At 43.8% G+C, this 26,385-nt stretch overlaps 1 protein-coding gene across 1 annotated transcript in view; it reads left to right on the top strand.

Moving 5' to 3' along the window:
* The first annotated feature begins 2,991 nt into the window (after positions 1-2,991).
* Positions 2,992-26,385, top strand: part of LOC141058223 (uncharacterized) — a 29,653-nt gene continuing 6,259 nt past the window's right edge. The window contains exons 1-4 of the mRNA XM_073554383.1: positions 2,992-4,347; positions 18,938-19,287; positions 20,992-21,094; positions 24,611-24,785. Of these exons, the coding sequence (XP_073410484.1) occupies positions 4,252-4,347; positions 18,938-19,287; positions 20,992-21,094; positions 24,611-24,785 (724 nt within the window). The 5' untranslated portion in view covers positions 2,992-4,251. The remainder of the gene's footprint in view (positions 4,348-18,937; positions 19,288-20,991; positions 21,095-24,610; positions 24,786-26,385) is intronic.

Here is a 26,385-nt window from a genome sequence, read left to right as displayed (position 1 = left end):
TGAGCTGACAGTCCCTTTAATTATCAGCTGAGGGACGGGCACTAATCTACATGCAGTTACTCCTGGACTGATTTTAGGGGCTGCCAATGACGCCTCCTGGTTTAGTTATTACTCCGGTCCTCATCAGATACTCGCATCATTTATAGACGTGTAGAACATTGAACTTGTATGGAAACGCCGCGCTGGATATAACGTTCGCTCCGGATCCGCTGTACATTGTAGTGAAATGTAAAGATATAATAACAAAGAATAAGAAGGTGGCAGATTCCTAAACACAGCCCCAGACACAGTCATAAAAGGTGATCGAAATCCATGTGGATAGAGGCCTGCTCCTAATATAGCCGGGCCTCGTAACCCTTCTCTCTCCAGATTGCACTTCTGCCTGGAAAGCCATTAAAATAAAGAAAAATTACTGAATGTATGTAATGTAATGAAGGTCAGATCATGGTAAAATATAGCCCAGTGTTGGGAAGCGTGCAGCCGCCGGCCTGTACATTCGGTATACGTGACGACATTGCGGTATATTCCACCAAGCAGGTTAATCTTTGCTGTAGCATGAGTTGCTTGACGTGGCGCCTTTGATTTTATGCCACATGAAGTCTTTATATATTAATATACCTGTGTAACGTCTGAGGACGAGGACTTGTTTATGGCGCTTGCTCGGAGTCTGGTTAGTGTCTTCTCGCGGCTAATGAAGCTTCTCGTCTCCGGTGTGAAACTCTTGTACTAAGAAGGTTCTAATGTTCATAAAATGAGGATTTGACACCTGTTTCCAGTACACAGCGGAGGAAGAATCGAGTATACAAGACTGAGGTTCTTAAAAAGACGGGGAGTTGTGCCCCACCAAGAAATCTGGCAACCTTTTTGCAAGCCCCATGAGTGTAGGACAATTAGTTCACCACCCAGGGAACAAATTATACTGCCACTGCGGCTCCAGTAGAAGTGCTGCTACCCATTGAGATTCAGAAACTGCATGTGCATTATGGCTGAGCGGCATCTATACGTGCCGTGGTATCAGGGTGGAAGCATCGGTGCAGCAGGGATGGAACTTGGCAGCCAAAGGCCATCATCACATTGTGCCTCTGACATCTGTACACCCGCATACATGAAACATGCACAAACGTACAGTGGTGTCCAAATGTTTTGAGAGTGACCCAATCTCGATTATTTGGAGGAATGAGCGAGTGAAATTCAAAGTCATTCCTTGCTGTGAAAGTTCACCTGCCAGCACAGAATGACTGTTCAAACCAAGTCCAGGTGCGTGGTGCTTCATGGTGGGGCCAATCATTTATATGCGCCTTTCCACCTACTTGGTTTCCATCTAGCTTTTCCCCTTCAGACCCTTTGGAACGTCTGGAAGAATCACGTTCCGGAGAAGAAATGGAGGTTGCTCATATAAGCCCTGGGTCTTGTCAACGCTGAATCCTCCTGAGACCACTCGTGTGGGGGCGCTTCATCCATGGAGGGGCTCACGCACAATTTTGCCTAAGAACACTGCCATGAATATAGAATGGGAGCTAAACGTTCTCCAAGAGGAACATCACCCAACGATTCAGGAGCAATTTGGTGATGAACGATGCTTTTTCCAGCTTGATCTTAAGGTATTTTTCTCTGTATTTCATGGGTTATTACAAATATGGAGATACCAAATATCGCTGTGTAACACAATGGGCGGTCCGGATGTTGGGGCCATAGGACGAGTCCTAACACTCTGGAGATTTGCCATCTAGATGCCTAGTAATGCGTTTTGGAGAGATGTAATGGTGGATATATTACTAATCTCTCAGCTTTCTCGGAAACAGAAATAAGTAGGAAATAGCGGAATGATGGAATTTTAGCGGAAAAAAATTAAAGACGCTATTAGTGATGGGTTCTTTTTTTATCTTAAATGGGTTGTCTAGGATTTAACCACTTGTTGTCGCCTCCTGTATAATCTATGAAGAAGGCTTAGGATCTGATATACACCGGACGTCAGATGTATATTATAACTGAAACTTTTATTCAGCAGCCCGGATGGGAGACATCTCTCAGATGCCACGATCAACAGTGACTGCTGCATGTGAGCGGTTAAACAGAAGAGTTTTCTCTGACCTCATCATCTCCCTTGTGATTTTGTGAGTGTCGGCATCCAATACCTTAGTGAAGACCTTAAGAAGTATTGTATTATGGGCAGCACGGTGGCTCAGTGGTTAGCATTGCAGCACTGGGGTCCTGGGTTCGAATCCCACCAAGGACAACATCTGCAAGGAGTTTGTATGTTCTCCCCGTGTTTTTGTGGGTTTCCTCCGGGTTTTCCGGTTTCCTCCCACATTCCATAGACATACTGATAGGGAATGTAGATTGTGAGCCCCAATGGGGACAGTGCCAATAATGTTGGTAAACTAATGTGTCATTAATGTCACTATCTAAGTGAGTAAAGTAATAATAAGACAGTTAAGCAATCACATGATCCAGGTCCTTGAAAAAAGAGGAGCCAAAGGTGGTTTAGGCTGGTTTCACATTAGCGCTTTTTCAGCGCACGCACGGCCGGGGGTAGCTCCGCCCCCGAGCCGGCTCTCTGCCCGGCGTGCCCGCCCCTTGCTTGTAGCGCCGCCTACTAGCGGACAGCGGCGCCTGCGATCGGCGCACCCTATCTTTAGCATAGGGTGCGCAGATCGTGCGCAGGCCGTGCGCTAGTTGCGCTTTGACCTGCGCTGCACACTTTTGACGGTGCGCCGTGCGCGCCAAAATCAAACTTCGGATTTTGGTGCGCACGGCGCACCGTCAAGAGTGCGCAGCGCAGGTCAAAGCGCAACTAGCGCACGGCCTGCGCACGATCTGCGCACCCTATGCTAAAGATAGGGTGCGCCGATCGCAGGCGCCGCTGTCCGCTAGTAGGCGGCGCTACAAGTAAGGGGCGGGCACGCCGGGCAGAGAGCCGGCTCGGGGGCGGAGCTACCCCCGGCCGTGCATGCGCTGAAAAAGCGCTAATGTGAAACCAGCCTTAGAAGTATATTGTGTCACAAGACCTTATCAGGTTTATTTACATAATTGTTATTCTCAGATTAGACCCTATTTGCGACTTTGTGCCCCTAGTTTCTACTATGGTCAGGTCTTTATTACGTGGCTTCTAATCTTGTTGTTGAGATACACGTAAACCAACAACATATTAGATCACACGGACCAATGAGACCATAGACCTGTCCATTTTTTTTTTTTTTACTCAGACAGAGCCGGTACGGGGGAAAAAAAAATTACAGGATGCTTCTTTTGCATCCGATTTGGATTGCCCTCGGCCATGCAACTCACTGAGTCCGTGAAAAAAAAAAAAATCAGACTGCACTCGGATGACATATGAGTGCAGTCCACTTTTCATGGCCAGATGGAATGGAGAAGAAACGTTTTGACCTCTTCTCTGCCTGCGTGAAAATCGGATTAAACTCTCATCAGTGTAAGCAGATTGATTAGCATAATGGGCCCGATTCTGTCTGGGGAGAGAAAATACGGTGGCGAGGCCCTAGCCGAAGTGAGTAACATGAATAAAGAATCAATAATTCATCTGCTAACAGTGCGTGCCAATATGTTGTAGCACAAGCAAGGAAGTCAAAATATATAACAAAACCATCTCAAGGCCAATAATACAGCATAGACAAAAGATTGACATATTCCCATCCTTTTAGTATTTAGATTGTGAGCCCCATCGGGGACAGTGATGATAATGTGTGCAAACTGTAAAGCGCTGCGGAATATGTTAGCGCTATATAAAAATAAAGATTATTATTATTATCATCTTTCACTAATGCACTAAGAACAAGCAGTCCCCCGATCCCGCACATCCCACCACACACAAGAAAAAAAAAAAAAGTCTCCTGGCTGCCCAGGATGAGCCGGAAGCCTGGAAGATGTCTTCTGCTATAATGATCTGACATCTGCTTACACATCGTCCTGTTCTTATTACTCCCAAACCGCAAACTCCATTCTAAAGACAGAAAAAAAAAAAAGAAAACACTTGTTTGTGGTTGGGAATTATTTTTCGATCATGTACCGATGCCCCGACCCCACTGGGAGGAAAGTCATATACAGATGATATATCAACGCTTTAATGAGTAAACACTGGATTCCTAACTTGGCGACGAAAAGGTTAAAAGTCTCCACCCTCTGCTCCACAGACACTCCATTGCTAGACACCATAACCTTCAATGAGAGCTGAGACTAGCCTCTGCCCAGAAAACCCTTCTACCAACCACCCGTCTATGGGCCTTTGTCTTTGACATGGGGCTGCAAAACTTCATTGTACCTTGGATTTTATACGTGACCCTACTACATGAGCCGATCAGCGCTGGATCCAGGGAGCAAAGTCATATGCAGGTACGATCTGTAGGCTTTTATTATACACGGTTACCAATTACACTTCCAAGAAACCAAAGAATACGACTAAGCTCTCGAAAACATCAGTAGAACGTTGGTGAATTATTAGGAAAATATCTGCAGATGCAAATCATTTCCATTTTGATCTGTTAGTAATAATTTATATTTTGATTGATTGTTAATAAATACATTTGATCGGTTGCTAATTTTGGATGGAATGCTAATAATCATAGCTGATCGGCTGCTAACACTTAAATTTGATCAGTGCTAACAATTACATTTGAATCGGTTGCAAATCATTTTGATCAATTACTAATAATTACATTTTGATTGGTTGCTAATAATAATTTCTTGTGTATGTATCAATTTGATGATCGATGAATGGATCATATAGGAAAAATAAGAGCGCAGTGGCATGTAAAAGTTTGGGCACCCCTGGTCAAAATTACGGTTATTGTGAACAGTTAAGAGAGTTGAAGATTAAATGATCTCTGAATGGTTTAAAGTTAGAGGTGACACATTTACTTTGTATTATAGTAAAAAAAAAAATATATATTTTCATATTTTACATTTTAAAAATTACAAAAAGGGAAATGGGCCGATGCAAAAGTTTAGGCACCCTGCATGGTTAGCACCTAGTAGCACCCCCTTTTGCAAATATCACAGCTTGTAAACGGTTTTTGTAGCCAGCCAAGAGTCTTTCAATTCTTGTTTGAGGGATTTTCATCCATTCTTCCTTGGAAACTTCTTCCAGTTCTGTAAGATTCCTGGGTCGTCTTGCAAGCACGGCTATTTTGAGGTCTAGCCACAGATTTTCAATGATGTTCAGATCATTGTAGAACCTTCAGCTTGCCCCTTTTGAGGTCGCCTATGTTGGATTTTGAAGCCATCCTCTCTTCAACTTCAGCTTTTTTTTTCAGATGGTTGAAATTTCATTGAATTCATTCTTCCCTCTACGTGTGAAATATTCCCTGTGCCATTGGCTGAAACACAGCCCCAAAGCATGATTGATTCACCCCCATGCTTAATAGTTGGCGAGATGTTCCTTTCTTGAAATTCTGTGGCCTTTTTTCTCCACACATACCTTTGATCATTGTGGCCAAAGAGTTCTATTTTAACCTCATTGGGCCATAGAATTTGTTTTCAAAATAAATCAGTTCTTTTGCATTCTTCTGACACTGAATTTTATTGTGAGGACGCAGGAAAGGTTTTCTTCTGATGACTCTTCCATGAAGGCCATATTTGTGTAGGCGTCTCTGAACAGTAGAACAATGTACCATAACTCCAGAGCCTGCTAAATCTTTCTGACGGTATTTTGAAATTCAGGTGGGGGTTCTGATTTGCCTCTATAGCAATCCTACTAGCAGCTCTCACTGAAATTTTGCTTGATCTTTCAGACCTTCTCTTGACCTCTGATGTTCCTGTTAACTGTCATTTGTTGATTACATTTTGAACTGAGGAAAGAGCAACTTGAAAACGCTTTGCTATTGTCTTACAGCCTTCTCTTACTTTGTTGGCCTCCACCATTTTCATTTTCAGAGTGCTAGGCAGCTGCTTAGAAGAACCCATGGCTGCTGTTTTTTGGCACAAGGTTAGACGAGGCTGGGCTTTCATAAAGCTAGGAAATTTGAATCTCCTGGCCTTTCCTAACGATGATAGTTGACAAGCCATAACCCTAACAGGGTAATTAAGGTCTGAAACCTTGGTGAAAATAATCTCCAAGGGTGCCCAAACTTTTGCATCAGCCCATTTTCCTTTTTGTATTTTTTAAAATGTAAAAGACAAATATATAAATATATATTTATATACAGGGGTAGATTAAGAGTAGCCAGGGCCCCGGGCAGTTTAGAAGGCGTGCCCCCAAGGCACCTGATGTATCACGTGACATGTCACATGACCCCTCATTAGGTCATGTGAGTAACACGCAGGTGCTCTTTGGCACATCTGTACACAGAAAAAGACAGAGATAGTGGAACGCACATACTGCAAATGTTTCCCTTATGTAGAGCACTATACATAACATAGCGCTATACAAAATAGAGCAGGGGATGAGAGATTCATTTTCTCAAAGGGCCACATGACAGATTGTGACTATTGTGGAGGCCGAACCAAGAGGCTGAAATTAATTCTGCTCAATATTAATATAAATAATAATTAATAATTGTATGACTTAATATTGAATAGATTTACGGTAAGTTGTTGACATCCCCCTATGTAAAGTATGAGCCCCAACATATAATATGAGCCCCACACAGCCACCTCAATCAACAACCAAAGCAATCAACCTATGGGGCCCTTGTACATGTAAACCATGACAAAAAAAACCCTTTAAAAATACTCTTTATTTAGTTAGTTTAAAACCACAATACATAAAGACATATATGCACATACATCTACACAAAAAGCAGTGATATAAAAGAAAAAAAGAGCACTGACATAACTATATACAGTATAAGCCAGAATATAGCCCCTATATACAGTATAAGCCCGCCCATAGCCTCCTCTATACAGTGTGAGCCCCCATATAGCCTCCTGTATATATTGTGAGCCCCTATATAGCCTCCTATACACAATATGAGTCCACATATAGCCTTCTGTATACAGTGTGAGCCCCCATATAGACTCCTGTATACAGTATGAGCCTGCACATAGCCTTCTGTATACAGTGTGAGCCCCCATATAGCCTCCTGTATACAGTATGAGCCTGCACATAGCCTTCTGTATACAGTGTGAGACCCATACAGCCTCCCATATACAGTATGAGCCTGCAAGTCTCCTGTATACAGTATGAGCCCCCATATATCCTCCTGTATACATTGTGAGCCCCCATATAGCCTCCTATATACAGTATGAGCCCGCACATAGCCTTCTGTATATAATGTGAGCCTCCATATAGCCTCCTCTATACAGTGTGAGCCCCCATATAGCCTCCTGTATACAGTATGAGTCCACATATAGCCTTCTGTATACAGTGTGAGCCCCCATACAGCCTCCTATATACACTATGAGCCTGCACATAGCCTTCTGTATACAGTGTGAGCCCCCATACAGCCTCCTATATACAGTATGAGCCCCCATATATCCTCCTGTATACATTGTGAGCCCCCATATAGCCTCCTATATACAGTATGAGCCCCCATATAGCCTCCTGTATACAGTATGAGTCCACATATAGCCTTCTGTATACAGTGTGAGCCCCCATACAGCCTCCAATATACACTATGAGCCTGCACATAGCCTTCTGTATACAGTGTGAGCCCCCATACAGCCTCCTATATACAGTATGAGCCCCCATATATCCTCCTGTATACATTGTGAGCCCCCATATAGCCTCCTATATACAGTATGAGCCCCCATATAGCCTCCTGTATACAGTGAGTCCACATATAGCCTTCTGTATACAGTGTGAGCCCCCATACAGCCTCCAATATACACTATGAGCCTGCACATAGCCTTCTGTATACAGTGTGAGCCCCCATACAGCATACTATATACAGTATGAGCCCCCATATATCCTCCTGTATACATTGTGAGCCCCCATATAGCCTCCTATATACAGTATGAGCTCGCACATAGCCTTCTGTTTATAATGTGAGCCTCCATATAGCCTCCTCTATACAGTGTGAGCCCCCATATAGCCTCCTATATACAGTATGAGCTCGCACATAGCCTTCTGTATATAATGTGAGCCTCCATATAGCCTCCTCTATACAGTGTGAGCCCCCATATAGCCTATATACAGTATGAGCTCGCACATAGCCTTCTGTATATAATGTGAGCCTCCATATAGCCTCCTCTATACAGTGTGAGCCCCCATATCAGGGCTGTGGAGTCGGAGTCGGAGTTAGTTTTGGTCGGAGTCGGTAGAAATGTACCGACTCCGACTTTAAAAAAAATGTATTAATATTTCATAATTGAACTTTCATATGAATTTTATAAATGTTACTCAAATATATATGTTCTATCAAACTACAAACAACAGTGATAAGCAGTTCTGCTGGAGATAGAGACATTTCTTACTTCTTGTGTGTCACTGTTCTCCACTGCCCTTATCTAATCTTATACTTGGTTAACCTCATGCTGCCCCAACCCCCTACTTACAATGTATGAAACTGAAAGTGAAAATGTGTTGCAAATTCTTAGTAGTAATGCTCCTCCTCTAGACTAGATCATACTAGGTGTGCGTCTTCCAAGCATCTCACAGCTGCCTGCTACTCAGAAGAGGAAGACTGTAAGAAGTATTATCCTTTCAACAAACTTTGCATCAGTTAACTGTGAGTACATGAGGAATAATAACAGTATTACTGACCACTATATCAGTTGTATGACCTGGCAATAATTTTGTACAATTGTTTTTAGGAAAAACAATTGTCATTTGGATTGTGAATGCAGAATTAAAAACCTGAGACTGTCAAAGAAGCATCACATTAAATCAGCTGTATTTGAACATTTCACCATCACTCAAGATAGAAAACATTATGTCTGTCAGTGTATGACAAATGATCCATACGAAAACAAATGCTGTGAAGCCAAGATGAGTGCATATTCAGGCAAAGATAAAAATGCTCCTACCAGAGCTTCTAATCTAAAGAGACATTTACAGCGCTTTCATCCAGAAGTACTGAAAGCAGTGGATGAGAAAGACTGCATCCAAACCAATGAACCAGTGCCCAGCTCTTCCAGCCAATCAAAGGAGCAGAGAACTTTGCAGCCATCAGTTGCAAGATATTTTGTCAGTGACAAAGTTACTGTGACAATGACAGTAGATACATTTAAAAAACAGATCATAGAGCTTGTTGTAAAGGATAGTGTGCCTATTTCATTATTTTCACGACCAGCTTTTATGTGTCTGAATGGGGAAATGGCCCGCAAGCTTGGTGTTTCTCTGGAGAGAGAGAGTATTAGAAAATTAGTAATCGAAGAAGCTTTTAAACAAAAGGAAGAACTTAAAAAAACTCTCAAGGGACGCTTTCTGTTTCTTAAAATGGATGCCTGCACACGTCACAGAGTGAACTATTTTGCCATCAATGTCCGATTTGTTTGTGACAAAAATGAAATAGTTACCAAGACATTGGCAGTAAAAGACACCAAAGCTCATCACACCAGTGAGTTTCTCCAGGTCTTGGTGGAAAAGGTTCTGCAAGACTATGAACTTAAAAAAGAGCAAGTTCTTTCTGTCGTAACTGACAATGCTTCAAATATGATAAGTACTATTAATATAATGAATGAGAGTAATGATGGTGACCAGCAGCTAGAAGAACATTCTGGGTCCACAGACACAGAAATGTTTGAAATAGAGGAACACAGTATTGTAACTGAGGAGCAAACTGAAGTTGCTTCAGATGAACAGCAACATGATAGTTTAGATGATCTTGTTGAAACTGTGTCAATATGTTCTTTCATTCATCACATGCGCTGTGTTGTGCATACGCTACAGCTGGCTATAAGAGACAGTCTGCAAGAAGGACATGCTGCTGCACTGATTGGCAAGGTGAGAAAATTGGCTACTGTTGACAGAACCCCTAAAGTTGACTCAATTTTGAAGAGACGTGCTGGAAAAGGGGCAATTATTGATCAAGCCACACGATGGGGCAGTACTTACTTAAAGATTCAGCGCTTGGTTGAACTGAAAACCTTTCTTGTAGACATGGCTAACCCTCAACTGACGCTAAATGAAAGTCAGTGGAATCAGGTGACTGAGCTGGAAAAATTGCTAGAGCACCCATTTACAGTGACTAAAAAATTACAAGCAGAGGACTTAACTCCAGGTATTTTCTTAAAGGAGTGGAAGAACCTGATGTTTCGCCTGTCCCAAAGAGGAGGGTTAATTGCAAGTGGCATTGCTACATCAATGAAACGGAGAGAGGAGCTACTATTACAAAATAACATTCTTTTGGCAGCTGTTTATGTAGACCCAATGCATCGGATTCATCTAGATGATCAACAGCTAAGTAAAGGAAAAGAAGCTCTGTTTGAAATAGCAGTAAGGATGAAAGGGTTGCAGAACAGTCAGGAGGAACAAGAAGAATTTGGTCGTCCTGCCACATCTTCACCCTCATCATCAACTGATGAAGAATTTAATTTCGAAAAATATTTGGATCACAAGGACCGTGCAAAGCGTTCCCGCATAGAAGAAGAGTCATCCCCATCAAGGAACACAGCCAGTACATTTCAGCAGAATTTTTCATGTGCACTAAAAGAAATTGAGAAATTTGACCGTTCATCAAAAATAACAGTGCAACAAGCGATTCCTCTGTATCCTGACATTGTCAGAGATGTTGCCCGAGTGGTTACTGCTTTGCCACCAACACAAGTTAGTGTAGAGAGGTTGTTCTCTGCTCTCAAAATAATTAGATCAGATTTGAGGGCATCCATGAAGGAGGATCTGACAGAGGCAATACTTTTTCTGAGGACAAATTTATAGATTTCTTCTTATTAATTGCATAAAAGTGTTTATTGCATATTTACTTACAGTTTAGAAAAGTTTATAAAAGTTATTTGCTATATTCTAATTGTATTCTAATAAATGTAGTTTTTGCTCTAAGTGGTCTGATTACTTATATGATGGTGAGAAACTGAATAAGCACGATGTTTAATATTTTACAACAGTAAATTTGTTGTTATGAATTGGCCATTTATGAAGGAGCCGGAGTCGGAGCCGGAATCGGAGTCGGAGCCTGATAAAATCCAGGAGTCGGAGTCGCAACTGTGGCTTACCGACTCCACAGCCCTGCCCCATATAGCCTCCTATATACAGTATGAGCTCGCACATAGCCTTCTGTATATAATGTGAGCCTCCATATAGCCTCCTCTATACAGTGTGAGCCCCCATATAGCCTCCTATATACAGTATGAGCTCGCACATAGCCTTCTGTATATAATGTGAGCCTCCATATAGCCTCCTCTATACAGTGTGATCCCCAATACTGTCTCCCACATATAGTATGGGCCTGCACATCCTATACACATATTAATAAAAAAGATATTCCGTACTCCCCTTGCTCCCGCTTCCCCTGGCGCTCTGCTTTCATCTCAGAGGTTCCACTTTGACCAGTGCGTACATGCGCGCCAGCACCAGCTGAAACGTGAGGAGAGCCAGGAACAATCAATATAAACGACTCTGTAACAGAGGAAAATAGTATTAATATATTGCTATATCATTAAGGCGCACAATGGACTATAGATAAGTATTAAGCTCATATTCCTATTAACCCCTTATACCGAATATACAAAATAAAATATAGAGACAACAAAAAATACATGTGGCAATTTATGACGTAAAATGTGATACATTTGGTACATTACATGATTGGTGATAGTCTCGGTTTAAGCCCTTGGGGGATAGTGTCTGCAGCTCATGAATCCAATAGGATTCCCGTTTTTTAGGATCCTGACGCGATCACCCCCTCTTCTGGAGACTGGGATGTGGTCTATGACCTGGAATTTTACTTGTGAGACATTATGTCCCAATTCATGAAAATGATGAGGTAGGGGGAGAAGTAGGTTCTTGCATCTATCTGTAGATTTATGCTTACTTATCCTGTCCCTAATGGCCTGAGTTGTTTCGCCTACATATAGGAGCCCGCAGGGGCATTTGATGAGGCAAATCACGTAACTGGTATCGCATGTGGCATAATCCTTAATAGGATATTTCTTACCCGAGTTTGGATGGAAAAATGCGTCACCTTTTGGACATAGTTGCACTGGTGGCATTGTAGGCACGGATATGCGCCTTTCTTTGGATTTCGTAGAAATCTTTGTGTTAACTTTTTCTTTGCAGGACCTATATCGGCTCTAATGAGTGAATCCCGTATATTATTGGACCGTTTATAACAAGGGAGGAATGGTTTCTGAAATTCGGGGATATCTGGATGGGCAGAAGAAAGTAAGCCCCAGTATTTCCGTATGGTTTTGTGCGAGATGTCACATATGGGTGGTATGTGTGAACAAAAGGTATGCGTGTAGTGACTTCTGTTCGTTTAGTACCATCTGTGACTAACGCATTAGTCAATACCGTGCTGGGATCAGCATCAGCTGATGACGCCATTGCGCTGGCATGTTACAGCAGACGCGATTGGTGCTCCCCTGGAGCTCCGCTGCCATTCTGCATTGTCGCAGCACAACGCCAAGAAAGCTCCCTGCCGGGATATGTGCGCCGCAGATGGTGGAGCACTAAACCTTATAATGAGGGAAATCTGGTGAAGCCCCCCCAAGCCTCAGACCAGGGTGGCAAACAGACGGCCCATATAATCCATATATATATTACAGATTGGCTAAAATACAAAGGACACGTGTCATCTTTAACTTTGCGCCTTATGAGATCATTTTATTTTCAACTTGCTTAACTGTTCACAATAACAGTAACTTTGACCAGGGGCGCCCAAACTTTTACATTCCACCATATATAGTCCTGAAAAAATATTGGTTTATTTGCTAGCAGATTGTGATGAATATGTCTATACAGCCAACTAACACCGCATCGAAGCCATGTATAATGGATTATATTAGGCCATCCAACCCACAATACTTAGGATGTCCATACATTGACCCTAAAAGTTGATGTACAGAGAATCAGCATGTTCATACATTTAATGGTGCGGTCACAGTCTTCTGATTGTACACTTACTCAGAAAGTAGAACCTGGTAAGTTGTTCCTACTACACACACATCTAGCATTGCCATGAGGAGCATTCCTCCAGAGCTGTCATTCCTCCTGGTGAGCGGCACCAGAGGTACCGTCCCGTTATACAATGACAGATGTGTACATTAGCACTCTATTAGAGGAAGGTATGCACCGTCTAGCGTTCACTAATGCCTACGACTATTTTCTCTCCATGTGATGACATCTCCTTCCTGGCCATTGATATTGGTGAGTGAGACTTTGTATATAGTGACACAACCCTACACAGCACTATGCATACACGGACTACACCCCAGAGTACAGGAATGGCAGCAATGCCGGTGTCCCATAGGGGGGTGTATAAAACTATGTATATGGCAAAAGAGAGCTGTCTGCAGCCACCCGATCCATAAGGCTATGTTCACACAGAGAGTATTTTTGAGGTGTTCAAAAACAATGCGTTTTTCAAGCTGAAAACATCAGAAAACCTTTTTCTGGGGAGATTTTTTTTTTCCTGAAGAGTTTTTTTGTTAGACAATTTGCCTATTTACTAGTTTCCACTAGGAGTTTATTCAAAACCTCTTTACAAAAAAAAAAAAGTTTGACAAAACTCATCATATGAACTGCAAAATGGATTTCCTATAGAAACAATTCAGAGATTTCCAGGAGTTCTTGAAGCGTTTTCTTTTTAGGAAGATTTTGGAGAGGATCTGCTCCCATAAACTCTGTGTGGTCCCTGAACCATGGAGATGTTTTCCATTGACAATGCCCTTGAATTCTAGCTGCCATACCGATGTGTTGGGATAGCCTACGTACCTGAGCCTTGAGTCCGGGTGCTTGGCCTCACATTAATAATGTGGCACAGATTTAGGGAGATATGTGTAGTATCACTTATCAAATTACCATTGGAGTACTGACCATAGATGTGGAGTGGTAGAGTCGGACTCGAACATGCTCACGTGTTTTCAGAAGGGAAAGAGGAACAAAAAGACTGAGCACTGAAATTCCTTCTGCCCGATCCTTCTCTCCCCCAACATCATCTGTCAGGGAGAGTCACAAAGAGGACAATCCAAGATAAATTGTATGCGTGATGGTACAAGTTTTTTTTTTTTTGGGGGGGGGACTTTCAGGAGAATTTGCAGCTGAATATCTGTGTTTACCTCTAGCTCCGCCCTCCCTTCTCCATAGAATCTTAAAAGCACCAACTGCCATCTCCTGTTCCAGTAATGTGAAAACCTGTCTTCACCGAATACAGGATTTTATCCATGAATTAAGCATGCGTGATCTGTCCAGAAGGAGAAAGAAGCAGATTTCACCTATAACATATATTACTCATTTTCACGTGTGCTATTGATTTATAAAATAAAAATGACGACTACTCTTGAGACTGTCGGCGCCAGGTGTGAAGGTACAATTTCACCAAATTCTTTATTGAGGAGGGAGGATTTTGACTGGAGATAGTTAAAAAAAAAAAAAAAACGGATTACTTACCGGTAATACTCTTTTGTAGAGTCCACGACAGCACCCACTGAGAGAGGGGATCCGCCCCCGGAACAGGAAACCTACAGAGAGATAAATGGGGCGGTCCCCCTCGCTCCCTCAGTTTGTGTTACCGAGAACCACGGAGGAACCGCCATACATGTTTTAGTCAAATTGTTTGGGCGATTCATCTATCTTACCCCTATGTAGCTTCTTATGCTTACTAAGTTTAATCACATATCTAACTTAACTCATAATCTCCACCACCAAGGAGACCCATGTGTGCAAAATTAATACGGGAGGGAAGTGAGCGGGTGCTGTCGTGGACTCTACAAAAGAGTATTACCGGTAAGTAATCCGGTTTTTCCTCTTCGCCACGACAGCACCCACTGAGAGATTTCCAGAGATAATCACTTGGGAGGGCACACCGTGTTAAGGACTGATCTACCAAAGGTTAGATCCTCTGTAGAGGACAAATCTAGTCTATAGTGACTATAAAAGGTAGACGGAGAAGACCGATGCCCGATGTAATTGCAGACCCCTTCCTGCTACCCTGGAAGGAGACAAAAAGAGACCTACTCTGCCTCCAGGGACTGGTCCTATCTAGGTAGGCTAGCACTGCTCTTTTCACATCTAAAGTGTGATATTTCACCTCGTCTTGTGTTGACGGGTTCTCGTGGAAGGAAGGTAGGTATATCTCCTGAGATCTATGAAATTTAGTTGCCCGTTTTGGAAGGTAGGACGGGTCTGTCTTTAAAATCAGACTATCTCGTGTTATTGACAGGAACGGAGGGTCCACTGATAGAGCGTGAAGATCACTCACTCTTCTAGCCGATACTAAGGCTACTAGCGTAGCAGTTTTTAACGAGAGCTTATGGGCTCAAATGGTGCCTGAGTGAAAGCATCCAAAACTAGAGTAAGGTTCCATGCTGGTAGCTGAGGAATATGCACCGGTTCCGAGCGTTGACAAGCTGAGATGAAACGGGTCACCCATCTATTTGCCGCCACGTTATAGTTAAATAGGGCTCCTAGGGCTGACACGTGGACCTTTAGAGTGCTTACCGAGAGCCTTAATTCTCGGCCTTTTTGCAGAAACTCTAGAATGGCCGTAATAGGTACTTCCCCGGCTAGTTTTGCTGGGTGAAAGGCCAGGAACTTTTTCCACACTTTAGCATATATTTTTGTTGTGGATTCCTTCCTACTTTGCAGCAGGGTATTGATTAGGTTCTTTGAGAAACCTTTCTGCCTCAGTAGCTCCCTTTCAAATTCCAGGCCGCTAGGTGCAGGGCTTTGGCCTGTGGATGGTAGCAGGGTCCCTGCGAGAGAAGATTCTGGTGCAGCGGCAGGATCCACGGGTCGGTTACTGACATGGCTCTCAGCCATGAAAACCACGGTCTTTTTGGCCAAAACGGGGCTATCAAGATGACCCTCGCCCACTCCTGTCTTATCTTCCTGACTACTGTTGGTAGTAGAACCATTGGAGGGAAGGCATAGGCTAGCTGGAATGTCCAGGGTGCTTGGAGGGCATCTAGAATGTCTGGGTTGTCTGACCTGTAGAGTGAAGCAAACCTTCTTACGCGCCTGTTGGCTCTGGTCGCGAATAGGTCTATCTCTGGTGTGCCCCATTCTGACGCTATCATTTCGAAGACGTGCCTGCTGAGGACCCACTCGCCCTGATATAGGGCTTGGCGACTGAGATAGTCTGCTCGGGAGTTGTCTACTCCTCTTATATGGAGTGCTGACAAGGAGAGATGTACCTCGGCCATCTCCAGGATCTTTCCCGCAATAGACATCAGTGGCACTGACCGCGTGCCTCCTTGCCGGTTTATATAGGCCACTGCGGTGGTATTGTCTGTCTGGATTCTTACGTGGGCGCCCCTTAACTGCGGGAGAAAATGAGATATCGCATAGAAAATTGCAGTTAGCTCCTTTACATTAGAGGAGTTCTCTATTTCATCATTACGCCACCAGTCTTGTACCATGTGCTCCTCTAGATGGGCCCCCCAACCCAAGGGGCTGGCATCCGTGGTGAGTATTTTGGAAGGAGTCACCCACCATTGCACTCCCTTCGATAAATTGGAAGGATTTAACCACCATCTTAGGGATTCAACCACCTCGGGCGATAGGGACATCTTCCCTTCCAACCGCCCCTGCAGCCTATCTGTTTCCTGCAGAATAGCCCACTGTAGTTCTCTAGAGTGGAACTGGGCCCATTGCACCGCTGGAATACACGATATCAAGGATCCCAGCAAGGACATACCCTGTCTCAATGATATTACAGGTCTTTCTATAGTATTCCTTATCTTATTGATTATAGCTATCACTTTGGCGTGGGGCAGAAAGCATTCCTCCGCTACGGAGTCCACTTGCAGGCCTAGAAACCTCTGACAGGTTACTGGTTCTAGCCTAGACTTCTCCCAGTTAATTAGCCAGCCTAGTGTTCTCAGGGATGAGATAATCTTAGTTATTCTGGCTTCGCACTGTGAAACAGACTTTCCTACTATGAGTAGGTCGTCCAAGTAAGGGACCACTAGTGTGTCATTCAGCCTTACATACGACATAACCTCCAGCATCAATTTTGTAAATACCCGAGGAGCCATGGATAGTCCGAATGGCATTGCCGCAAACTGGAAATGCTGAATCCGACCTCTTAACCAGACTGCTACCCGCAGGAACCTCTGGTGCCCACGATATATGGGGAGATGGTAATAGGCGTCCTTTAGGTCCAAGACTGCCATATAACACCTGGGGAACAAAAGCTTTATTGCAGACTTTATCGACTCCATTTTAAACGACCTCAGTTTTAAGAAGGTATTAAGCTTTTTTAAATTTATTATGGTCCTAAAGGAGCCATCTGGTTTTGGGACTAAAAATAGAGGAGAATAAAAGCCCATTCCTACTTCGTCCCCTGGGACCTCTACCAGGACCTGTTTAGTTAGCAGTACTGCAATCTCCATCTCCAGCGCTTCCTGCTGTGTCCCGGACTTCATAGAAGTCAATAGGAAGGAGTTCGGTGGATGCCGAACAAATTCTAATCTTAGGCCTGATGACACGATATTTATGGCCCATGGGTTTGATGTCACCTTCTCCCATTGGCGGCTGAATTTTAATAGCCTGCCACCTACCGGTGTAATGGTTTTATCGGGACCTGTCTCCCCTGAAGGGACGTTTCCCGAATAGGTTGCCCCTTTGTTTGGGGTCCTTATTTCCCCAGCGGTCCTGGGGCCTAAAGTCCTTCTTTTTACCAAACGGCGGCTTCCTGTAGGCCCTCCTGTTGAACGGAACATACGGGTTAGGGAAACCCTTCTTCCTCTCCCCCGCTTTTGTCAAAATCTCATCCAGTTCCGTGCCAAACAGGTACTTACCCTGGCAGGGTATAGCACACAGTCTAGTCTTTGTTTGTGTGTCTCCTTTCCACCCCTTCAACCATAAGGCCCGCCTGCCTGCATTGGTCAGTCCTGCCGCTCTAGCCGATAACCGGAGGGAGTCCGCGGAGGAGTCGGAGAGGAAGGCCGCTGCTCCCTTAATGAGGGGCATAGAGGAAAGGAGTCTATTCCTAGCTACTCCATTTTTAATATTGTCCTCCAAGTCATTCAGCCACACCAACATTGATCTTGCCGTGCACGTGGCTGCTATTGCGGGCTTAAAGGCTGCCGTACACGCTTCCCACGATCTTTTCGCTGTCCCGCGGTCTCTGCCTCCTGTCCTGACCCCGGAAGTCTTCAACCACTTCCGGGTTGCCTCACCTGGGGGATCGCTCGGTCACCGTGTAGTGATGCGGCCGGCGATGCTTCACCGCGCATCTGCGCTTCGCCATCCACAGGGTCCTTCTCCATTAACCCCTGCCGCAGGTATGACTCCCGGTGGCACTGCTCAGCCCGGTGCCCGAGCTCTTCTGCCTCGGGGGGGGTGGGGGAGGGGGCGCGCGGCCCAGTATGCCCCATATGGTACTTGCAATGCGCCTGCCCCCTCGGGGGGGGGGGGGTATAGCCATGTCCCTCTTCCCTAGTGAGCCTTGGCACCGCTGTCACCTCCGGCCTCACCTGCATTACCAGCTCTGGGGGGGGGGACACACCTCTCCGCCCGATGCTGCCTCCAGTCCTGGGGCCCCTGCTGCTCATATTCTGCACGCAGGCGGCTACCAGACCAGGAATCCTCTTCTGTGGGTTCCTTTCCAGGAACAGGAAACCAAAACTGAGGGAGCGAGGGGGACCGCCCCATTTATCTCTCTGTAGGTTTCCTGTTCCGGGGGCGGATCCCCTCTCTCAGTGGGTGCTGTCGTGGCGAAGAGGAAAAAATCAAGTAAACCTTCGAATAATCTTAAAGATTTGTCTTTGGAGACACAGAGCATAGGTGCTAGCTGAATTTGGGAGAGAATGGGGGAATACAAGCTTTTGCTTTATAGTTTTTGCAGTGTGGATATTTTATGGCTTCCACTGTTGCTGATCTTCGCAGCATTTCGTCTAATTTTCTTTTTTTTTTTAATTAAAGGAGCATAATTTGGAATTCACTACAAGCGCCGCAGTAAGGAACGTCAGTAACGACACCGATGCGCTGGTTGTCCAAACTCATCTTCAAGGTACCAAGCGAACCAATCTTGTGTGGACGGATTGCTTGACTGACGGACAGTTTGGTCACTTTCGTTTTGGCATTGGACTCGGCCCAGTCCTCGCCACAAACATGAATGAGGATCCATCCCCTCTCCTGCATATCAGGGGTTCTGAGAGGCTTTCGGTCACGGTGACGGCAGAGACCAACAGGAGCGATGTCCGGCTGGTCATCATGGAATGCAAGCTGGTGAGCAAAAGGAACAAAACCAGGTCCTACTTCATCCAAGATGGGTAAGAAACAAACTTTTATTATTTTTTTTGTTGTCTTCCTACACCTCCATGGAATATCATAGAAAAAAAAAAAAATATTGTGTTTACCTTCATTGCCTAAGTGAGAGTGCGTGCAGAACTTTCATCGACGGACCACCTTGTCCTCTACCGAAAAGAGCAAAGGAGGTCAGCGTCTCTTGCTTCCATACCCCTCTGCTCATTCACCCTTATTGTTGTGCCCAGTACCCCAGCTTGGCCTGAGTCTTGTGAATCTGCTTGTATCATATGAAACTTCTCTTTCCTTGTATTGATAAGATTCAGATGTAGCAAAGGTTATACTGACTCGTATCATGGCGCAAAAAAAAACAACTCAACACTTCTCTTGACATTGGTCAATGGCTCATGCAATGAGATAACTTTCTTCGACAATGTATCAGGACGATGCACTGTGAGTCAAGGTAAACTTTGCTACATCTGTATATTTAGCTATTTCTGTCCTTAATAAATTATTTTTAAAGGGAGTCTCTTCATAGGATCAACCCTTCTAAGCCGTCTATATGGGCATGCAGGTCATAGGAAGCTGAATAAAATGATATCTTGATATCTGTGATCCGATGTTTTATTCCAGAGAAATCCATGTTTTTCTTAATATGTAAATGAGCTGTAAAGATCTATGGGCCGGAGATAGATCTTCCTGAGAATCTGCCTCCATAGATTATTATAAATGTAAGGCGGCGTTACCAGTGTGAGAAATGTAGATCGGGAGAGCGAGCAGACTGTCAGTCATTATATGTCTCACACCGGTAATGTCTCTTTTTCAGTTAAAATAAGCTCTGGAGATCGGACAAAGGGAGGGGGGTGTTATGGGGGAAGGGAATGTTTGACAACATGTTGTAAGTTGTACATGCCTGTCATTTCTAAAACTTTTAATAAAAACTATCTGATTAAAAAAAAAAAAAAAAGCTCTGGAGGCAGATTCTCAGTGAGATCTATGGCCAGCCCACAGATCTTAACGGCTCATTTACATATTAAGAAAAATGTGTATTTTTCTGCAATAAAACATCGGATCGCAGATATCAAGGTGTCATTTTATTCAGGTTCCTATGAGCTGCATGCCCATATAGACGGCTTAGAAGGGTTGATCCTACGGAAAGACTCCCTTTAACTAAAGCATCTCTACCGAGATGCAGAGGCACTTGATCACAATCTATAAAATGACCAAAAGGTGTCAGTTTTGGAGGAGCATCGTGAAGAGAGACCTTTAGGTCTATTTTGCTCTGCTATCCTCACATTGACCAAGTCAGCACAGAGCAAGGTAACGTTCTGGAGAGACATCAAGGTCCTGTCTGGGTAACATATGATGGGATTTGTACGTGACGTAGTGGAATTAGTGATGCTATCTCCTCTGCTGGAATTCAAACATCTGTTAAACAATCACATGAGAATAACTTATTTTGCTCAGATTTCCTAAAGTAGTATTGCTCCATAAAAAAATAAAACTGAAGTGGAGATCTCCTGACATGAGAGCTCCACTTCACTTATATTATGGAGCAATACTACTTTAGTGTTTTACTAAATACTTGGACTCCTGGTAAAATAACAGTGGCAGCAAATCTCTTGTTAGATCTTTGATTTAGGAGCACAGACACGTCAGGGAAGGTGACAGGTCATCTTTACATCAAATATCATTAATTCCTAACGGAAATACTTTTCATTTAATTCCAGGTGTTTAGACAACAGAATGGCAAAGAACATCTCAAGGGAAGCCAACAAGATGGTGTTCACACTGCATCTCTCAGGAGTTGCCCAGATTTCTGGCTCCTCCATGGTAGGCATGATGAGTTTTTCTAGTGCTTTGCCTTGTATAAGATGTAAAGAAACTCAGAATTTAGCGTCTCTGAGTGGCCATCTTAAAGGGAATCTGCCAGCAGTTTTTTGCTATATAATCTGAAAGCAGCATAATAGAAGGCAAGAAAGCCTGATTCCAGTGATGTATCACTTACTAGGCTGCTTGGTGTAATTTTGATAGAACGCCTGTTTTGTATGATGTAGATTTTAGAGAGAGATTTTTAGACTGTGTATAACCCCGCCCACACCACTGATTGGCAGCTTCCTGTCTACACTGCCAGCAAGCTGCCAATCAGAGCTAGGGGTGTGGTTACACAGATTACCCTAACTTCCTGGCATGTGAGCTCTAGTCATGTAGTGATAAACTATTGCTGATAAAACACTGATTGTATTGAAACTACAACACACAGCCTAATAAGTGACTCATCCCTATATTATGCTGCTCTCAGATTAAATAGAAAAATCCTGATGACAGATTCTCTTTAAAAAAAAAAAGGACAATTTTAGACCAATAAATGTCGATCAGTTCAACTTTTACGGAACATGAATGCTCATAGAGGCACCAGCAGCTTTTCGGTTACCTTCTCTTCAAGTGGCACAATATGCTTGATGGTTTCAAAACTCACATGAGCTACAAAATTGTGGAGGTTTCAGACATTTCTAATCAGAAGAAGCCACAACAACACAAAAAGAAAAAAGACAATTGAACAGATGGTGTAGCCTTCTATTTCAGGTCTCCATTCACCTTCTAAGGGTCACACCCAGAGTATAGATTACTTCTTCTTTCTGGTCAAAACGAATTATTACCCACCCATGGGATAGGTGGAGGTCTAATCTCAGGGACCTGCATCAATCAGCAGAACGAGGAACCCTATCCCTATTAGATAGGCGATAATTTATTTAAACTGGACGATTTCTTTCAAGGCCCTCATATACATTAGACAGCAGATAGCCATGTTAACAACTCACCTCAAACGCAGAAACACTTGGCATGGCAGCCATCTCAACTTCCCGCTGGACGAAAGGGATCAATTATTGAGATTCTGATGGTTGGATCCTTCTCTCCCCCCGACATCATTTGTAGGAAATCCTCTACAGAAATACTGGGACACACTTCAGACCTACTCCACAATTATCTGAGCGTACCACTGCTTAGTCAAGTGTTTTTTTTTTCCCCACAATGACTATGTTAAGGAGTGGCGGAACGCACCTAATTAAATAAACATAGAGACTAGGTGCGTTCGCAGTCCGGGGTCCAACGTGCAGAGTTGTTTGCTGCTAGCTAGGCAATGACGGACAGTGTATGGTAAGGACTAGCCAAACTCACGTGGGTTAAAGTCACCAAATGTGTACTGAGGCAAACTGTGTTACTTCACAGAGAGTGCCCTGTACGGTGTAGGAACTGTAACCTGTTCAGCCTCTCAGATTACGGCTAGGAGAGCACTAGTGTGATGTCACAGGGCGCTGCCTCAAGACACGGGGTCAGTGACCCTCTAGACCCACTCGCGCACTGAACCGCTACTGCGGTGCCAGGCGTGTACCCTTAAGGTACGCTGTGCCCTGTTAACTGTCATAGGGTGCTACAGACAGTTGCTTACCGCACAGAGTATGTACAGCGCCGCACTGGCGGACGCCACTAACCAGCCTCAGCTTAGAGCTGGAAAGCGCACTAACTGCGCACGGCGCCGCTCTGACGGACGCTGTGGTAATGCGGTACTGAGGTGCCATGTGCTGAATGGCGCCCTCAGACGCTAATACGTAAATGGAGCTTAGAGCACTGCGGCACTAGGCAGTGCCAGTACTCGGTGCTGACTCAAAAACCCTAAACCCTACCAACATGCAAATCAAAGGGAGGGAAAATATAATAACTCATTCACCAGACATCCATCATCAAATACACCATCTTAGCAACAAGTCTCTATACTAGCGCATGGCCAGGCAGCCATGCGAGCCTTTTATAGCTGCAGCCTTCCGGGACCTTCCTGGTGGCCCAATCAGAGCAGAAACAGGACCTGAGCACATCACATCTGACCTCCAATGAGAGGTCATCCCACAGGCTTGCTCAATAGGGGAAAAGCAGGACTTAGTCCCAGGAGCGTCTGTTTGCTGCTGACTCAGGCATGATACAATAGTAGAGCCAGGAGGAGCAGCAAGACGTCTAGCATTAGCCTGGGCAAGACGCTGGGACTGACGTCTCTATTGAGCAGGCTCCTCTCCGGCTGGAGAGGAATGGGAGACCGCAGAAGGCAAGGCTCGAGTTCCCTCCTGTGCAGAGGCAGGAACCTGATGAATCACAGACTATTCTTACAACCACATCATGCAACTTAATACCTAATGGGAAGCACTTTTTATGGTCTCAGTTGACTCCCTTGCCCACTGAGTCCCGATGCAAGTGTATGGTATAAGAAATAAACATCTGACCAGGACTTTCTCGGTAAACTTATGGTCCCATAACTCCGGGAGGTATTTTTGTTCTTGCGTTTTCATTTTTTGCTCCCCTCCTTCCCAGAGCCATAACTTTTTTATTTTTCGGTCAATATGGCCATGTGACAGCTTGTTTTTTTGCAGGACGAGTTCTAATTTTAAACGACAGGATTGGTTGTAATTAGAGATGAGCGACTTTGCCTTTTTTAGGGTCGAGTCGGGTTTCATGAAACCCGACTTTCTCAAAAGTCGAGTCGAACGAAATCGGCCGACTATAGGGAAAAGTCGTGAAACACGAAACCCAATGCAAGTCAATGGGGAGAAAAGTCGGCAGTGAGTGGAGAACTGTAAGCACACCTAGCATGAATTTTAACCCCAGAGGCGGCGAAATCTCTCTCTCCCTCTTTCTCCCTTCTCCCTCTCCCTCCTACTCCCGCTACTCTCCGCTTCTCTCATTGGCTGAAAAAAGTCACGTGCAAGCATTCGGCGAAACCTGACTTTGACGCTTGGGTCGCCGACCGCATGGCCAACTTCACACTGTGGTCGGGTTTCGTTTCATGAAACCCGACTTTGGCGAAAGTCGGCGACTTTTGAATCTGACCGACCTGTTTCGCTCAACTCTAGTTGTAATATATCGTGTCCTGGAAAACAATTCCAAGTGCGGTGAAATTGCAAAAAAATGCAATTCCTCAGTTGTTTTTTTTTTCACCATGTTCACTAAATGCTAAAACTGACCTGCCATTATAATTCTCCAGGTTATTACGAGTTCATAGACACCAAACATGTCTGCCTCTGATGATAAGGAGATTGCCGAAAATTGCTCTTGAAAGGACAGGAAGTAACAGGTGACAAAAGTCACAGTGATCAGCGTGAAAATTGCAAGTTTGCTATTTATTTAAATAACAATTGTTAATTAAAACAAAAATGCCATTTTTTTCCTTAAAAATATACAGGTAACACAAAAACCTGATGTGTTTTTTGCAGACTAAACATATGATAACATATTATACATATTATCGCTATTGTTTCGCCATCCATCATTATGTATATATTGTGTTGTTTCTCTTATTAGATATTTATAAGCTGTGAAGTAAAGCTCTGCCTCAAGTCCAACCACTCAAAGTCTTGTAGTTCCTACTGTCCTTTACAAGTACTGTCTAAGCAATCAACAAAAGCCGCCCTGGAGACCAGAACCTACCACATAACCACCAACCCCATCTACGTGATACGGGAGGAAAGGAAAAAAGGCAAGTATCAGGACCAGCGATTGGTCCTCACCTAGGGACCTGCTGCCTGATGACGATGTGTAAGAGTGGGTGGTCGTCAGACACTGTAACCATACTAACAAGCAATTCTAAATCCCTACAAGAGGGACTTGGTGCTGGTCCTAACAGATAAGGAGAACCACAGCTTGGAAGTAGTCATGTCCAATCAGTGCCAATAAAAGGGTTGGACTACATTTTCACACACATTGTTGCAATTTATCCCCTTAAGCCCCGAGGGTGGTTTGCACGTTAATGCCCAGGCCTATTTTTACAATTCTGACCACTGTCCCTTTATGAGGTAATATCTCTGAAACGCTTCCATGGATCCCGGTGATTCTGACATTGTTTTCTCGCGACATATTGTACTTCATGTTAGTGGTAAAATTCAATTCATATAACTTGCGTTTATTTGTGAAAAAACGGAAATTTGGCAAAAATTTTGAAAATTTTGCAATTTTCCAACTTTGAATTTTTATGCCCTTAAATCACAGAGATACGGCACACAAAAAACTTAATAAGTAACATTTCCCACATGTTTACTTTCCATCAGCACAATTTTGGAACCAAAATTTTTTTTTGTTAGGAAGTTATAAGGGTTAAAAGTTGACCAGCGATTTCTCATTTTTACAACAAAATTTACAAAACCATTTTTTTTTAGGGACCACCTCACATTGGAAGTCACTTTGTGGGGCCTATGTGATAGAAAATACCCAAAAGTGACACCATTCTAAAAACTGCACCCCTCAAGGTGCTCAAAACCACATTCAAGAAGTTTATTAACTCTTCAGGTGCTTCACAGGAATTTTTTGAATGTTTAAAAAAAATTGAACATTTAACTTTTTTTTCACAAAAAAATTACTTCAGGTCCAAATTTTTTTTATTTTACCAAGGGTAACAGGAGAAATTGGACTGCAATAGTTATTGTGCAATTTCTCCTGAGTACGCTGATACCTGATATGTGGGGGGGAACCACTGTTTCGGCGCATGGCAGAGCTCAGAAGGGAAGGAGCGCCGTTTGACTTTTCAAAATTGGCTGGAATTAAGATCGGACGCCATGTCGCGTTTGGAGAGCCCCTGATGTGCCTAAACAGTGGAAACCCCCCACAAGTAACCCCATTTTGGAAACTAGACCCCCCCCCAAGGAACTTATCTAGATATGTGGTGAGAACTTTGAACCCACAAGGACTTCACAGAAGTTTATAACGTACAGCAATACAATTAAAAACTCTTATTTTTTCCACAAAAATGATCTTTTCACCCCCAATTTTTATTTTTCCAAGGGCAACAGGACCCTAAAAGTTATTGTGCAATTTGTCCTGAGTATGCTGATACCCCATATGTGGGTGTAAACGACTATTTGAGCTCGGAAGGGAGGCAGCGCCATTTGACTTTTTTGGCTGGAATTAAGATCGGACACCATGTGGCGTTTGGAAAGCCCCTGAAGTGCCAAAACAGTGGAAACCCCCCACAAATGACACCATTTTGGAAACTAGGCCCCCCAAGGAACTTATCTAGATGTGTGGTGAGAACTTTGAACCCCCAAGGGCTTCACAGAAGTTTATAACGTACAGCCGTACAATTA

The sequence above is a fragment of the Dendrobates tinctorius genome, unplaced genomic scaffold, assembly GCF_039654945.1.
Source record: "Dendrobates tinctorius isolate UK_male_01 unplaced genomic scaffold, ASM3965494v1 ptg000211l, whole genome shotgun sequence".
NCBI lineage: Eukaryota > Metazoa > Chordata > Amphibia > Anura > Dendrobatidae > Dendrobates > Dendrobates tinctorius.
The sequence above is the reverse complement of the archived record's forward strand: the minus strand, read 5'-3'. Positions and strand labels throughout refer to the sequence as shown.